We start from the raw sequence: 17,354 nt of genomic DNA, 5'->3' as shown, positions 1-17,354 counted from the left end.
GAGATGATGACAACAAGAGGGATGATAATCTGAGCAAGGTGAGAAAAATTGCCAAATTCATATTTTTGATTCTCAGGTAGTCAAAAATGACCAGAAGTGATACAAGACCAGACTAATCACAAACAGTAATCATTTCTGACCAATACTGAAATTAATAATTTGGCCTTGAATGAAAAAAATACAAAAATGATTATCACATAAATAAAGTGTCTGTTTTACTGTAGAATCATGAAGAGTATATCACATTGTTTTATATAAAAAAGGAAGCACTGAGTAAAGTGTAAATGCATTAACTATATGCTGTTTAAAAGAATCTGGAAAATATGTAACAGATTATCTTTGGTTGAGATGGCTAAAATGCGATTTTGCAGTCAGAGTTCCTCATTTAATTTTTTTTATCGGTCTTCCCTGATGTAAAAAAAGTTAGTGTCCCAAACATTGTTGTCAGGCAATGTTCTTGCCAATCTTCTACAACATGCACAAAAATCCTTATGTGATAATGCTGTATATTATTAACAGAGAAGGACATGATAAATACATGTGCGGTAGACTCCATGAGAATATAAAAGCATCAACTACTGTATGAAATACTATCAGAGCTGATGGCAAATGATCCCTCTGGACAACAGTGTGTGAAATATGGAATTCAAATTTATTAAACCCACAAAGTTACCTGTGTTACCACAAAATAGCTTGATGTGCTATATATAAAAATATACATCACATATATATTTAATTTTTCATATCTATTATGTTTTAAAGGATCTGTTCTGTAAAAACAACAAAGTTTATATTGTATATATCCCTTTAACAAAATGACCACAAACATTTGATTAGTATTTCTCAGATTGTATGTAAATCTATTATATCTATCTATGCATTCATCAACTATGTCATTACTTCGCAGAATTGGTTGGAAAAACCAACCCACTGACCTGTGTGAAGCCATAACGTGACTCGACGCCAGACTGTCTGGCCACAGAAATGCTACGGTGTCATGCACACATGCTATTCACTCTGTACAGTGTGCAAGGCAATACTCAAAAAAAAAAAAAAAAAAAAAAAAACATATATTTGCCTCTATATTTGCTAGTTATGTCTGCTAATATATCATCTAATTATAAAAATAACACTTCTACATCAGTAATTAGTATCAAATGTAGTGTAAGCAGCGGGGCTGTGAGATGAGAGGTGACAGTTCTTGCTGCATAGTGCCGTAAATGGCTAAGAAATGACACAAAGTTACTGAGGACTCAACACCAGCACAGCTAGAACACCAAGAATGAATGCAACAAAACTGCAGCTTCAGTGGCCTAACATGATATGCTCAATAGAGTGCCTTCAAGGCTACGTTCACACTGCAAGTCTTAGTGCTCAATTCCGATTTATTGCTCAGATCCGATTTTGGATAGCTGTTCACATTGTTGTTTTAAATGAGTCCAATATCAGATTCCAGTGTGAACAGATCGTGATCCTGAACTGAACCGCACGCGCAAAAGAATGATAAAAAGATTGTCACGCAGCATGCTGTCATACGGAAGTAAACACGGAGAACATTAAAGTTAGTGATTATCCGTTTATTAATAGTGTGATCTGCTGCGGAAGCCAGCCAGTGGATTTATGTGCAGGCAATATTAAAAACAAAGACGTAGGATGTGGAAAAAAAGAGATGTTTTGCTTGTATATAGAGCTGTCACATAATACTTATGAGCTCTGACACATCACTATTCTTCACTGACTACCTTTCGCAACGGTCTTGATAACTTTGAGTATGTGACTCCCATGAGCGCAGAATTGTGACGAATGTCGATCTAGAGTGACGTAAAAGTCGCATTAATTCCGATATGACTGTTCAGACTGTGGTCGTGTTGTAAAACATCTGACCTGTATCGGATTTAGGAGGACCACATATGGAAGTGGCACAAATCGGAATTGAAAAGATCAGATTCCATGTGGTTTGTTCTATTCACACTGTCTGTTGTCATGACACAAACAGATGAGAGTCACATGTGAGCAAAAAAATTTGGGGCCACATTTACCTGCAGTCTGAACGTATCCCAAATCTCTTCCCATCAGTGTTGATGCTGGTACAATGGGCGAGGCGAGTATTGTGCTCTTTCCATTATAGGATATGATAAACTCCATGAAACCCTTACCCTACATGCTGTGTTTCTTCCTATCAGTTCTTCAATCTCATAGCCATTTCAGTATATTTCTTTGCTGAGACAGTCTTTTCTGATTGTGTGTAAGGTATTCAGTTGAACTAATGAAAAGATTGTAATTAAGGCTGCCAAGTGCCAATCAATCAATCGCAAATAACTTCATACATCAATATTTGCTAAGAAAAATTTCCAAATGAAATGTTACATTATTGTAGCAGGCGAGTAAAGTATTGAATCGACACTTTCATATATGTTTGATTTTTTTTCTTCATATGATTGGCCAATCCTTGGTCTACAGTCCACAGCGACCCGTTTAGCAATTGGGTTTGTCAATCTGTCCAAGGTAGTTCACAAAGGACGCATTCTAGTGTTCTCTCTACACTACAAACATCTTTGGCCGTCATGTCTCATCTTGCTGCTCATTTCAATATCTTGTAGTTCAAAGTAGTAAAATAAACTTTGGGGGGTAAAAAAACATTGAGAGCTCTGTATTCTGTTCAAATGTGTAGTTATGTTTTTCAACAAAACAACACGTCTTTTGTGAACTTCCTATGTGATTTTTTATTTTTATTCATTGAACTTAATTACAGCCCTAGTTGTACTATAGGGGTTTTGTCAGCAACAAAGCACCATTTTTTAGGACATCCTTCCCTTCATCAATGGCATCATTTAACTGCTGTTCACAGTCATTTTACATTCATCTGTAGTCCCTCACAGGTTTCTGAGGCAGGAAGTGATAATAAAGATGTCTAAATACAAACATTCCCTGTTTTATTGGCCTCTGTTGACATCACAACAATTACTTGCCTTGAACACAAGTCTTTTTGAAATAGTGTAGAGAAGCATGCCAAATGACACGGCAGATGGACTGGTGCTCCTCACACAAGCACAGTGGAGATGTATTTTTGGGGGGTAGAGTAAGATGTGGGTTAGATTTCAGTGGCAGTGATCTCCTCAAAATGGATCTCGTTGCTACGCATGTCAAACTCCTCCATGTCCCTGTTCTCCAGCTCCAGACTAAGTTCCCTCATCACACGCTCCAGGTCACGGTTTCTGCGGTACATCTGGATGTAGTTCTGCTGCAGCTGCTTCTGGTAACGGATCACCTTGTCTTTCTCCTCTTGCCACACCCTGCGTTCCTCGTCGAAGCCCTCCAGCTGGTCCTCGCTCCGCCTCCTCTCGTACATCAGCTCTGCCCGCAGTCGGTCCACCTGCTGACGGAGACCGTGAAGCATGTCCATGCTCTGGCGCTGCACCTTCGCTTCATCACTCTCATATGCTAGAAGCTGCTCTTCGCTGTTGTTGTCCCGGAAAGCGGGGCTGATCCCGTGAGTGATCACCCCACGGCTTTGGGGCAGGGGCAAGCTCATGCATTGGCCTTTAGAAGGTAGAGCTTGGGACGTGGGCGCCGCCAAAGCCTCTTTAAGACGGATGGACTCTTCCTCCAAACGGCCCATCTTCTCCCGCAAGAGCTCCGCTTCGCTCTTACGGCGCTGTAGCTCATTCTCGCAAACCTCGAGTTCGAGTGTGCGAGTGCGGGCTGTGGCGTGGGCTTCCTGTGAGCGAGTCTGGCTAGCTTGAAGCTCAGAACGAGCCTCTCTCAACTGGGCCTTCAAAGCAACAATCTCGCTGGCCTTCTGACCAAGATCTGCCTGTAAGTCCTTCAGCTGCTGCTTCAGCAGAGAAATCTCACCTGACTTCTGGCACACCTGTGAGACAGAAACATTCAATTTCATTGAATGTAGTAATTACTCATTGATAGATCCACATGGCTAAAAAGGTCTCACCTCCCACTTTGTCTCTTCTAGACGAGGACCTAGTTGAGTCTGCTCCCTCTCAAAAGAGGCACATCTCTTCTCCAATGCCTCCCGTTCTTGTAGCAGTTGAGAGAAGTCCTCCTGTAATTTCTTCTTCTCCTGTTGCAGCTGAAACACCTGCAACTGCAGAACCTGTTGCGCCCGTTGTGCCTTCAGCTGCACCTGCTTCATCTTCGATGCACAGCTCTGCCGAAGGTCCTCCAACTCTTGCTCGCAGCGCTTCTGTTTCTCCTCATACACCTGCATGGAGAAGACACGTGATTTGACTTAGGTTGTATACACTCTATCTGACAATTCCCTGTCAAATGACACTAATAATTGGTAGAAAACAGTGATTGTCACCTGACAGATGGCTGCCTCATTCTCATCCAGGTTGTCCCTAAGTTGCTGCAGCTCCAGGTCTCTTTCCCTCAGCTTCTCCTCAAGATCCCGAATGACGCCTTCATAACCTTCTCCTGGAGCCGGGGAGCGGCCACATGATCCGCTGTCTGAGAGGGGCTGGCCACGCCCACTTAAAGACCCTGTACTCTTACTGGATGATGAGCGACCGCTGTCGGAGTTAGAGTGTCCGTGGCCACCACCGGAGCGTGCGGTTTCCATGTGCCCAGTGGGTACTTCACTCTGTGCCAGGCTGTACCCTGTGCTGCTGTAAGTGGGTAGGCTAGAAAGGGAGTTGCGGCCTGAGTCGGACATAGTGACGGACTGGCTACTCCGTGCGTTGCGTCCCCCACTGTAAGAGTTGCGCTTTTCCTGACAACCCAACCCCGCTCCATTGCCAGGAAGTAAGAGGTTGAGGCTGCCCTGGCTTTCAGACAGACTGCCCCCTGACCGTGGAGACAGGTACTGCACAGAGTTGCGATTTTTGGGCACGACAGGCTTAAAGGCAGTGGGACGGATCAGTATCTTCTCCATACTCTGTAATCAAAAGTAAATGGTTCATGTAAAACAGTGTTTTCTTATACATATATAAAAAATGTATTTTATTCCTGTGATAGCAATGCTGAATTTTCAGCAGCTATTACTCTCTTCTTAAGTGTCACATGATCTTTCAGAAATGATTCTAATATGCAGATTTGGTTCTCAAGAAACATTATTATTATCAATGTTGAAAAAAATTGTGCTGCTTAATATTTTTGAGGAAACAGTGATAAATTATTTTAAAAATTCTTTGATGAATAGAAAGTTCAAAAGAACAGAATTGTTTTGTAACATTAGAAATGCCTTTACTGTCACTTTTGATCAATTTAATGTGTCTTTGGTTTATGACCCCATGAATGAATGAACCTACTGACCCCAAACTTTTGAACGCCATCTGCACAATAAATAGCTAAAGAGTGAAGCCACCAACATAACTGAGTGTAAATGAGATGTTAAATGTGTATGATGACAGTGACTCATCACAGTGAGTGATGGCATATTGATGTATTGCAGTGATTAAAGGCTCTCCTCGATCAATAAAAATTAATAGCCAATTAGATGTACTACCCACTGTGTGAAATGAGCATCAGCAAAACCTTCTTTCATCTCTTCTAAAACAAATGAATGAGACCTCGACAATGATATGATGGACAGCATTTTGAAGGAGTTATTTAAAGAAATGGTTCAAAGACTGTTGAATTAACATTAATGCACTTTCAATGGACATCTATATGGTACCCAGCGTGTGTCAGAAAAGTAACGCCCCTTACCATTATTGCGAGCTTAAGCTTCCAAGGCTTTAAGCAATTGTAAACAGTTAATAATGTCGAAGGTTTTACTGTTTTTTTCAGTTCGAGCCCGAGTCGGATTCTGAAAAATGTGGATAATTAAGCCGATAGATTGGAACCAACTTTGCAAGCATGACTTTAGCAGAATGTTTCTCATTGGTAGGTAGTCTTTGTATATAGCTGATGTGCATTGTACTCTCCCAGGTTCAGGAAGCTGTCCTCTGTAAAAATGACGCCAATTGACGCCACGAAAAGGCAACAGCACTACAATTCACAGAAGCCTCGTCTTCTCTCTTTGCATATGCCTTTGTATCGGCATTATGCTAATATTTCACATTGTGACGAAGATGTTTGAGGAAGTAATATCTGGACTTCGGTCAAGGTATTTTAAACAGTGTTCTCTGTTAGATAGAATAAATCCCTTTTTGGGCAACTATGATCTTTGTACCTTCGCAGATCGTATACATGCACAAACAGATACATTGCACACTAAGGGAAAAGTAAAACATTAAAAAAGCATCATATGACCCCTTTAAGGACTTGTGTTCATTATTTTTCAAGTCATCCTTTGTTAGGCAGATGGTTATGCAGAACAGATGTCATTTCTGTGAGTTGAGACTATTTCTCTATGGGAGTAGTCCCTTTTATAGTACCCTTGAATGTGTGTCGTGAAAGTTACTGCTTTTACAGATGAACAACTTGATAAGCGGTAGTAAGTGATTATGTCACACTATATGGGAACATATATGTTTAAAACAAAGTGTTTTATGTTTATTTTGGAGCAAAGCCTTAGCCATAGACTTCTTCCATAAGTGTAATACTCTAATGGCACAAGTTTACATTTATTATAAATATAAAAATATGTCATGTCTAATTTTAAAATGTTTGTTGTATTTTTTTTAATGTTTACCTACCACGCACCACCAGACTCACCTTTTCCAGTCTGCCTGACACTGGGACGAGTTTAGGCGGAGGACCACCAATATTACCATTCATGCCTCTGTTATCAGGAGGCTCTTCAGTATCACTGGATGGGCTGCACGTGGTCACATGGTTATCATTCCAGTCGCCCACTGGCTCGTCACACAAATAGCCATAGTTGCCATTGCCAGCAGAGATGAGGGTAGAGGATTTGTTCTTAGCAGGTAGAGGAGGTTGGCTGGTGAGAAGCTGCTCCTGTGAGCTGGCGCTGCGCAGTGTGCCCTCTTGCTGTCGGAAACAGCTTATAGCGGGTGTGGGTTTGCGATACTTGGCACCAAAGTCGCTGGCGGCTCGGCAGTGGCGCTCCTGGTAGGTACGTCCAGAGATCAGGCTGCTGACAGAACCCATGGTGCCTGCCACAGCTATGGAGGGGGAGTGAGACACTGAGCAGCACTGCTGGATGTCAGCGCTGGGCTTTGGGTGATCAGTGGGCACAGGCAGCGCCTGAACTAGAGCCATGGCGAACACACGCCCAGGATACACACTCTGTAGAGAGAAAAGCAGGAAGATGAGGAAAAATACTATCGCATAAATGGGCTGATTGTCATGTAACCTGTAAAATAGAGTTTATGACAACAGTTTTCTGTTTTTTAACACATAAAATAATCACACATTTTTAGACGTCGCCACACAAATAAAAGTGGTGAAATTTCTCCTTGCACTTTCAGAAAAAAAGGTATAAAAGCTGTCACTGGGGCAGTGCCTTTTCAAAAGGTATACATTTGCACCTTATTTACCCATAAAGGATGCATTTTAGCAGAACCCGTTTTGGATGTAGTCTTTGACAAAAAAAACCTATTTTCTCAGCTTTTTGTTCAAAATGTTGCTTTTTTTTGTTAAGTGTTGATAAAAAAGGAATGAATGAAGCAAGAATACAATCTGTTCCTGCTTTTGATATATTGCATGTTCAGATATTCATACAACACAATATTCTGGGGGGCATGACATTTTTGTGAAAAATTATCAAAAATGCTGGCAATTTTTTTTGACGCCACATAGAAAATAAGTTGGGTTACAATGTATAACGCTCATGCTCATCTTATGATAGAGCGATCTGCATCTTAAGATAAGATATCCATCTTCATTTTATGTGTGGTATTTAAAAATGAATACGTAATAAAAAAAAAATTATAATCGTCATAATGGGAAAACAAATGGGCACAATAGTGGTGGTCAATTAAATAGAGATAAGCAAGCATTAGCAGTTATTGGTTATGTGTCTGTGAATCAGTGTGTCAGGGTTTAATTTGCAGATGGGCATTGAGTATATATATATAGCCTGCTGCTGTGTGCTAAGAGCAGTCTCACCATGTGGAATAATCTGTAAAAAGCCTGCCAGTCCAATCAATTACACACACCCCCAGTGCACTTCAGAAAACACTACCAATGCACTTCAAAGAGCCACATGCAGGATAAACACACAGTCTGAGTCGCCAGGAGAGATCAGACCGCCCTGACTGCACTGGCATCCCAATGACCTCTCTACTACCACAGGGACAGACAGGCTATGAGAAAGCCAGCGCCATTCTGACTCAAACTTCTCATAAGACATTCCCAGTTCTGCTCACTCATCCACACGCAGCCCCCCACATGCCATTTTAGCTGAGGTTTGAATTCTGATGAAGTCAAAGTAGCAGACTTCAGCACGGGAGGACAGCGTTTCTGTTGTCCCAAACGTCCCATCCGTCACAATGTTCTTTTTGGGCATAGACAAGTTTCGCTCTGTGAGGAAGATTTCATTTTTGGGTGAATACCTGATGGTCAATTCATTATCAACCTCTTATATTAACTACAAGTCAAATGTTTTCACATTTTAGAACATTAGTAATGTCAAACTGTCAAAAACTGTGTAGCAACACAATTGAAGTATGGATATCTTAGGGCTGTCCCAAGCATTGTTCAGGGCCAGGTGTAAGTTAGAAGAATCGGGACCTCCCTTGGTCAGTCCATTTGAGTTTGTCTTTTGGGGGGTCCCCTCGTTCCGTTGCACAACCCTAAGGACAGCCCCAGTGTATCTTATATTCGAGCTTCTTCAAAAATCACCACGCTTTGACTAAATCAGTAAATTATATTTATATTTCATTAAAATATAATATAAATGTTAGACTTGTAAATAATACATTTAGTAAATTCAGCCAAGTGTGCCCAATTTTTTTATATGTTCTTAATCAACGTGATTTATTAATGGGATTGGGAACAATACAAGCAAATGCAAATAATCCAAGGCAGACATCAATACAAGTTGTGCTACCATACCAAATTTTCCATACCAAGTTATGAAGAAAAAATGTGCTAATAGTTCAAATTAATTTAAAAAGTAAAAAAATGTATTCTCGGTTACATACAGTAACATGGAACTTATTGGAGTAAACCTTTAGGGATAATCATGGCTCTAGATGATTAAACACCTATTGTCAATTATAGTTTGGGTCGGAGGGGAGATTCTGCTCTATTCCTGTGTGTATCCTCTAAATAAATCCAGGTGCATATTGGCATGGCAAAAGGAATCTTTCTGTCGCAGTCGAGAATGTGGATATTAATAGCAGAATACTTGGATAAAACAGTGCTGTGAAGGAGATGAAACAGAAAGTTTGAGAGAGGGGAGAAAGAGGGATAGCGTGACTCGCTGAGAGTAACAGTTTCCAGGGCGGTTCTCTGCGAGTGCTTACGCACATGGTTCCACTAACGTGGCTATCAGGTATTTCTGCCTCAGCGCTTCTTATGAAGTATGTTCCCGATGCCAATCCAGCCGACTGCTCTGTGGCTCTGCTGCAGTGCACAACAATCCGTCCTTAAATGCAAATAAACATCAACTACGACAAAATAATCATAATAACATTCAATAAAACTTACAAAAGGGTTTATATAGGACAAGGTGCATCATGAAGTGTGTAAAGACATTCAGGCTCAGTTAAACTGCACAACTATATGTCACTTAGATAAATACGCATACAATTGCAAACTGACTCTTCACACTGAAGGCACATTGCCAATAAATAAATAAATAAATAAATAAAATAATAATAATCAAAATCAAGATACAGATACAGATCCATTTCCATTTTCAAATTTGAAAATGTCAGATTTAATCTGAATTCAGTCTGTGATTTTAGCTGTTCATACACAAATAAATCTGTCACATGTGAGGGGAAAACAATTTGCCCCAAATCAGATTCTTGAGAAAGTCCAAGACCACAAATGACAATGTCTAATCGTGCTGAGATCATCATGGATCACTTCACTCTTCCTGAACTCGCTTCAACTAATTCCACCCCCTCCTCAAAGCCAGTCCTCACCCTTTGTTAAACCCAACCTACATCATTCCCAACCAGATTCCAACTGTTACCCTAAAATGAGCTGCATGGCCTCCAAACCACTCACAGAGCCCCAGTACATTCTGCACCTCATACAAACAAACTAACCCAATCATAACCCTGAACATTCTCCCACAGACTGTGATAAAATAATGAGAAGATCCCCTTAGGACCGGCCCCGCACAACCCTGCAAACTTCTTCAAAACCTGCCGGAGAGACCTGACCTCCAGATCTCACTCCTCTGATCCTCCTCATCGCAGTCTGAGATCACAAAAGTATTCACTTTGGTTTTGTTTTGCTGTGTTTTAGAGGTGAATAGGTCTTAATACCCTTAAATGTAATGTACAAAGGCCCTATTATATAATATTTAATCATTTGAAACATCTTTTTGTGAAACAATTTGATTACAGAGTGTTTGATATTTTATGCATTTCAATGACAAATATAATTTACCACATAACCCCTTTCTAAAATATATATTAGGCACAGGCAGCTATACAAAATGTATACTGTGATAAAACAATGTGTAGAATATTATCTGAAAAATATTTGGTTGACATTATTGTGGAAACATAGAACTGTAACTGTTAGAAACATCAAAATGGCTGTCAATAGAATTAAAACATTCTGATTAATATCATGATTTCAGACCAATCTTTAGAAAGTAAAAATATTTTTTATTATATTATCTATTGTGTATTTTTTTAACCAGACACCTTGCAGACAGTATTATTTGAGCATTATTTATATACTAATACACTTTTTATTATTAGTTGTAAACCTTTCCACAGACCCCCTAGCACTCCCTTGCAGCCCCCAGTTTGAAAGTCCCTGTATTACACATTTGACACATGTCAGGCTGTTCTGTCCTGCACTAACTGATGGTTAAAACACGCGCCTCTTGCTCAGTCTTTGATCTTGACAGTGAGAGAATATGCATCTCTCTTCTGCAGGTGTTTCTAATCAAATTCCACAGCGAGGTGGCTGGTGGCTGAAATCTCGTTATGATAAGTCTTAATAGCGCCACCGCCACCGGAAAGGATTAGCGGCGAGGTGTGAATCCCCTGGGAATCACAGAGCTTCTCTGTGGAGTCTGGAGCAGAATAGGATGGAATGCCAGGAGCCTGGAACCCAGCAGAGCTCCAAATCTCCGGGCAGAAATCCCTAAACCCTTAATCACATTTGGTCTCTCTGTTTGGTTCAAGTGCAGTTGCAGGGGCAGGATATTTGATGTGTGTGATGATCCCGATCAAAGCCTCTTTCCATTGAGAAGTTAGACATGACATTGCGGCGTCCAACAACAAAGCCTTTGTTCTGATAAAGGCAAGCTTTTTCCCTTAAAGGAGAACTCCGGCGCAAAATGAACCTTTGGTCTAATAAAACATTGGTACCTAGTCAACCGTTCTCTGAGATTTGTTTTCATGATAATCGAATGTAAAGAGTTTTATCTCTAAAAACTGTTTAGCGTATAACGCTAGTAATGGGGGCATATAATAAGTAAAAAGAAATCGCTAGTTAATACCACTAACAAGGCTCAAAATAGCCCCACACGAACACAGTAACATAATGAGGGTCCCTACACGCTAAACGAAGCATTGAGAACTTTGTAAGTGTACAGACCGTTTAATAAGAAGATAAAGACAGTCCACTTCGTGTATACAGACAGGAGCCATCTTTGGAAAACAGTCTCAACTAATCAAACCACGAACGCCATTCATACAGTTCAGGAGTTTACTGAACATCATACAGTTCAGCTCACTTAGCACGTCGTTCGTGGTTTGACTAGTTGAGACTGTTTTCCAAAGATGGCTCCTGTCTGTATACACGAAGTGGACTGTCTTTATCTTTATCTTCTTATTAAACGGTCTGTACACTTACAAAGTTCTCAATGCTTCGTTTTGCATGTAGGGACCCTCATTATGTTACTGTGTTCGTGTGGGGCTATTTTGAGCCTTGTTAGTGGTATAAACTAGCGATTTCTTTTTACTTATTATATGCCCCCATTACTAGCGTTATACGCTAAACAGTTTTTAGAGATAAAACTCTTTACATTCGATTATCATGAAAACAAATCTCAGAGAATGGTTGACTAGGTACCAATGTTTTATTAGACCAAAGGTTCATTTTGCGCCGCAGTTCTCCTTTAACTGTGCATACCTCATTAACTAATTTAAGATTTTGGGTCATGCAAATCTGCCAAAACAAGACCATTTTCATAAACTTGCGTTACATCACACAACCCTCACAGGCACACGCAGATCCACAGAAACACAGGAAACGGCACAAAGGAAATGCTGACCTCATCTACTACCTCATCTGCAACCACACATCCTCATTAACACAGTGTGCTTGTTCAACAAAAATAGAGTGGACAAAAGTACATACTTGGATAAATGTGGCCCATGGAAAGCAGACAATTAATCCACAAGAATGACTCCTTGTGCACTAAATAGGGAAAAGCGAGAGCTGCATAGTCTCAAAGTGAAAATGATAAAGTAATCAGTGAAACTTGTGATATTGTGTTTAACGATTATGAAGCTTTCGGCGGAGCAGGAGCATGTGAGGCCTGAAGCGGTCAGCTGTGTGTATTTACATTCTTAAGGGATCTCTATGCCCTGATGACCTTCTAGTCTTTCTCATTAGTCACTCTATCCATTCCTTTAGTTTCTTTTAATCATGCTTCTTCCTTCCTGCTCTCCTTTGAGTCACTCGTTTTCATTCCTTAACGGAATGTCCCAGGTACATTGCAACTTATCTACAGCATTTGTTGCATAATGTTGCCTGTAAACCTGGTCACTTGCACAATGTCTCTGCAGGGATACTAAGACAGGACGGTAACGTGTCCTCATTGTTTGCATGGAGCTGCAGGTAGTTTGACAGACTGTTATCTTGAATAAAAAGAAAAAACTTGTTTCCCTCCTGTTGTCTGCTTATGTTAATGATGTACAACAACAACAACAACAACAACAACAAAAACCCCAGAAAAAGCCAGAAACCATCTAAACAAAAGTAATTTGCTACATTTTATTATTTTACTATTATTATTTTACTATTACAGTATTTATTATTTTTAGTTTTTCCTTTAAATTTTGTATAATTTTGTTGTTCTTTTGTAATTTGTATTAGTTTAGAAAACATTATTATTATTATTATTATTTAGTTTTAATTTTAGAACTTCAACTTAAATTTATTTTAGTTATTTGCCAAGGCAACATTTTTCATTTTCGTTCAAGTTTTTTCATCTAATATTTATTTTTTATTTCAATGACTGAAAATTATTTTTGATAGTTTTAGTTTAAGTTAACAACATAAAAACAAATATATGTGATGAATAATTCACTGTTTGCCCACAAAACTAGTCTCACCACAAAAATGCAGATTTAGACAACTTTCGCAGCTCTAAAAATATACCTTTTTAATAATAAAAAAAAAGATTTTGTCCTCTCATCATCTAGCACTAATGAACATCTCTGTCAGTTATAGATATGAATCAGTGTCCTGCTTCAGTCACACGTCCAAACCCCCCCAGAGATCTCCAAACGGCCGCTCTGCTCCACTGCTTCCTGCCAGCTGCACTCGTATTGTCCCCTCCATCAGATAACGTACACAATGATACAAAAACACTCACGATTACATTCACAAACACACCGAAAAAAGATCATGGTCACATGACCGCAGCAGAAAACTAAACATACTGTTAGTGATCTGAAGGACCTACTTTGAAAAACACAAAAAACAGCTCTAATTAGGTTGCTGCAATTACAAGGTGTGTGTGTGTGCTCATGAATTATTCATATATGCCATGGAGAGTAATTTTAGCAGTAATTAAACTTAATTAACATAGTATTTGTTATTTAGGAAGAGGGAAATTAGCAACTTACAGTTAATACAAAAAGCCAAACAACACAATTAATTAGACTGCTCTAAATTAGTTTGCCACAAAAATGAATGCCACGACAACAACTACAACTAATGAGACCAGACCTAAAAATAAAAAAGATAATATAGTGTTAAGTTAGTGAGTTTTGTTTTTATCTATTGTGCTGATGATTAAAGGAATGATCATTCAGAGGATTATAAATCATAAAAAAATCCATGGCCCTTTAGTGTTACTAATGCTAAATCTCAATTTGCAAACTACTGTGTTTGTTTTATACAGTTTTCTGGATTAGGATTAGTGTGTCCCAAATTGTAATGAAACTAACACTTTAATTTAGCAATTTTAAAAATATTTAACGCAATTAACGCAGCATCTGTTTTTTTCTGGCATCCTTTGGCTAGAGATACAGTGTGTGCCCATACTCTTATTCATTCAAGTGTTTTTAAACCACCCAACTGTGACAAGGGCCGTAACACACCAAGCCTGCTATGTTTTAGGACTGTATATCTGCAATCCTAGGTTTGGTGTCCCTTTGTGAATGATGAAAACAGACTATTGACACCTGCTGATATAGACCGTTATTTCCTTACACACAGGCACAAAATGCACATGTTGGCAGTCACCTGTAGTCTTTGCGGTGTGTTTGGGTGCAGCTTTTTGGCCCAGACATAGCCAATGTGAGGTGACAACACAGTCTGCTTTCACCACTGTGGTGTGTGTGAAAAGAGAACTCAATTCGGTATGAAGTGGCTCTCTGTGTTCACTAGTGATAGGGAGTCTACTCCAGATTCCTCAACTCTGCTTAGCCCTGTAGAGTTGGGGTTGACTCCAGCACAGGAAACAACCTTCGTTGTCGGCTCTGTTGCTTTGTCCGAAATCGCTGACTTGTTCACTCATTCTCAAATTCCTATATAGAGCATGGTAGTTTAGTGCACTATATCAGCAAGGAGTGAACAAGATTAATTTTAGAAAAATGTGTGATTAATAGTATTCTTTTAATCTACGATGACAGAACTAAACAACTTACAAACCACATAACTATAACAAACTTTTAGTGCACAGTATAAATATACAATATAGGATACAGCTTCAGGAATGTGGATGTCAGTCACTTTTTACATATATCCTCCACTGTCCTTATCAGCTAATGTGCAAGACGGACTCAAATAAATTAGCTAAAGACTTGATAAATTGAATTATGCTGTTGGCCAGTCTGAAAAGTTCACCGGCGCCCAAGTCTGGAGGAACAGAGTTTAGTCATGAATGACGCATTTGCAATAATAGAGTCAATGGAGCAAGAGAGAGGGAGTCATTACCATCAGTGGACCCAAATCTCCTCCTCAGTGCGTACTGAAGTGATCTGACGGACTGAATTAAACAGATGCACTATCTTCTTACATCCCTTCATTTCTCAGTCAGGAGTATTATTCCGAAGGATGACAATGAGTCACTGATCACACTTTCACAGCCTTGCTGTCTGAGAATAAGGATTATTCTTTCTGGCACATGTACAAAAGCACTGAGTGTGTTGTCATTAATTATGTGTGTAAAATTCTCTGTGTCAGGAAAACAAAGCAGAATGGGAACGGGGAGTGTGTGTATGATTTATTGATAAGGAAGACGAGAGTCTTCTTAACTTCTTTATGTCTTTACAATACTTGTTTGGATGTGTCAGGGTTCTCATGGTAATAGAAATAAAAATACACCTGGTCGGATAGCGGTCCGGTTTGTTAAAACTGTTCCATTTACTCTTAAATGTGTCTCCACAAAATGTATATAAATACGATCTTCAAGTCCCGTGCAATATGCATATTTAAATTTCTGTTATTCATTCTTATCAATTTTATACTAAAATCTTGATAAAAAACTACCGAATCATAAAGCTTGTTTTACAGAAGGAACAGTAAAAAAAATAAGGCAAGCCATTATCTATTTATGACTTTTTTTATATATATATATATATCTATTTATGATATTATTGGGACTTTAATGATAAAACAAAACAACATATTAAAGGCCCGTTCACATCAAGGACGATAACTATAAATATATAGTTCTAAAAAATCGCTCTAAATATAAAAGAATAGCATAGTCCACACCACAACTATAACGGCACCGAGAAACAATATCATTGGAATCACTTCCAGAACGATTTTTTCCAGCTGATGAATGATAAGAACACTGACAGCCAATCAGAATCCATCCTGATTTAAAGGGATACTCTACTGGTTTTTCATATTAAACTATGTTATTCCCTTAACTAAGACGTGTTGATGCATACCTCTCTCGTCTCAGTGCGTGCACTACATCGCTGTCTTGCGGCGAAACTTTGTTAGATCTTATCTCAGCCCTGTTCATTCAATACCTGCCAAGAAGAGAAGCGACCAAACACCTCCACGTTTTCCCTATTTAAATACAGTTTACTAGAGTAGTGTAACTCAACCAAGAACGGTGACACAAAATAAAACGTTGCGCTTTTCTAAGCGTGTAAAATGGATAACTATATTGTGTGGCAGAATACCATAGCAAGTGCTTGGGAGCACTTAAACTAGGCGCAGTAATATCATCTCTCGTGAAAAGTCCTCTCCCCCCGCTCCCTCTCCTCCTCCCTCTCATTTCAACACGGGAGCAGACTTTTCACGAGAGATGATATTACTGCGCCTAGTTTAAGTGCTCCCAAGCACTTGCTATGGTATTCTGGCATACAATATAGTTATCCATTTTACACGCTTAGAAAAGCGCAACGTTTTATTTTGTGTCACCGTTCTTGGTTGAGTTACACTACTCTAGTAACTGTATTTAAATAGGGAAAACGTGGAGGTGTTTGGTCGCTTCTCTTCTTGGCAGGTATTGAATGAACAGGGCTGAGATAAGATCTAACAAAGTTTCGCCGCAAGACAGCGATGTAGTGCACGCACTGAGACGAGAGAGGTATGCATCAACACGTCTTAGTTAAGGGAATAACATAGTTTAATATGAAAAACCAGTAGAGTATCCCTTTAAAGAGCACGAGCATTTGAAGCAGACGACGACAAAACTGCAGCGCGCGCTTAATAAACAGAACAATATTGTAACACTAATATAGTTATCATTCATTCAACTCATTTTTCATAGTAAATCCCTGTAGCTCTCCTTCTCAACTCAATTAATTGTATATTTCTTTGTTGAAATGCTGGATCGAATTAAAAGCGGAAGGGAAACACTGCCTGTAGAACAAGCATTATTGGTCCTGCTTGTTTCACTGCCAACCTGTTGCTGTTACAGGCTTTTGGCTTTTGGCTCTGTTTGGGGCTGTTGCCATGACACTTGAGGCCTACATGTGCACTGCCTGGGGTGAAAGAGGGCGAGAGGGGGAGGGAGCCAGAGTTTGTAACAAAAACAGAGGGAGAACTTCACAGAGAAGAGAGGAAAGAGAGTGACAATGAATGATAGATAGACCATAAAAGAAAGACAAATTAAAACCTGAGCAGGTGGAGTGTTCGTGAACATGGAT

General features: G+C 39.5%; 1 protein-coding gene across 2 annotated transcripts in view; it reads right to left on the bottom strand.

The window, feature by feature from the left end:
- Window positions 1-3,064: 3,064 nt before the first annotated feature.
- Window positions 3,065-17,354, bottom strand: part of lzts2a (leucine zipper, putative tumor suppressor 2a) — a 33,109-nt gene continuing 18,819 nt past the window's right edge. For both annotated transcript variants that reach the window (XM_056248051.1, XM_056248050.1), the window contains exons 2-5: window positions 6,619-7,152; window positions 4,322-4,894; window positions 3,950-4,219; window positions 3,065-3,871 (exon numbers count right to left, since the gene is read on the bottom strand). In XM_056248051.1, the coding sequence (XP_056104026.1) occupies window positions 3,092-3,871; window positions 3,950-4,219; window positions 4,322-4,894; window positions 6,619-7,125 (2,130 nt within the window). In that variant the 5' untranslated portion in view covers window positions 7,126-7,152 and the 3' untranslated portion in view covers window positions 3,065-3,091. The remainder of the gene's footprint in view (window positions 3,872-3,949; window positions 4,220-4,321; window positions 4,895-6,618; window positions 7,153-17,354) is intronic.

This window comes from Rhinichthys klamathensis, unplaced genomic scaffold, assembly GCF_029890125.1.
Source record: "Rhinichthys klamathensis goyatoka isolate OS25496 unplaced genomic scaffold, OSU_Roscu_1.1 h1tg000053l_1, whole genome shotgun sequence".
NCBI lineage: Eukaryota > Metazoa > Chordata > Actinopteri > Cypriniformes > Leuciscidae > Rhinichthys > Rhinichthys klamathensis.
Note: the sequence above shows the minus strand (reverse complement) of the source record. Positions and strands in the feature narration are given on the sequence as shown.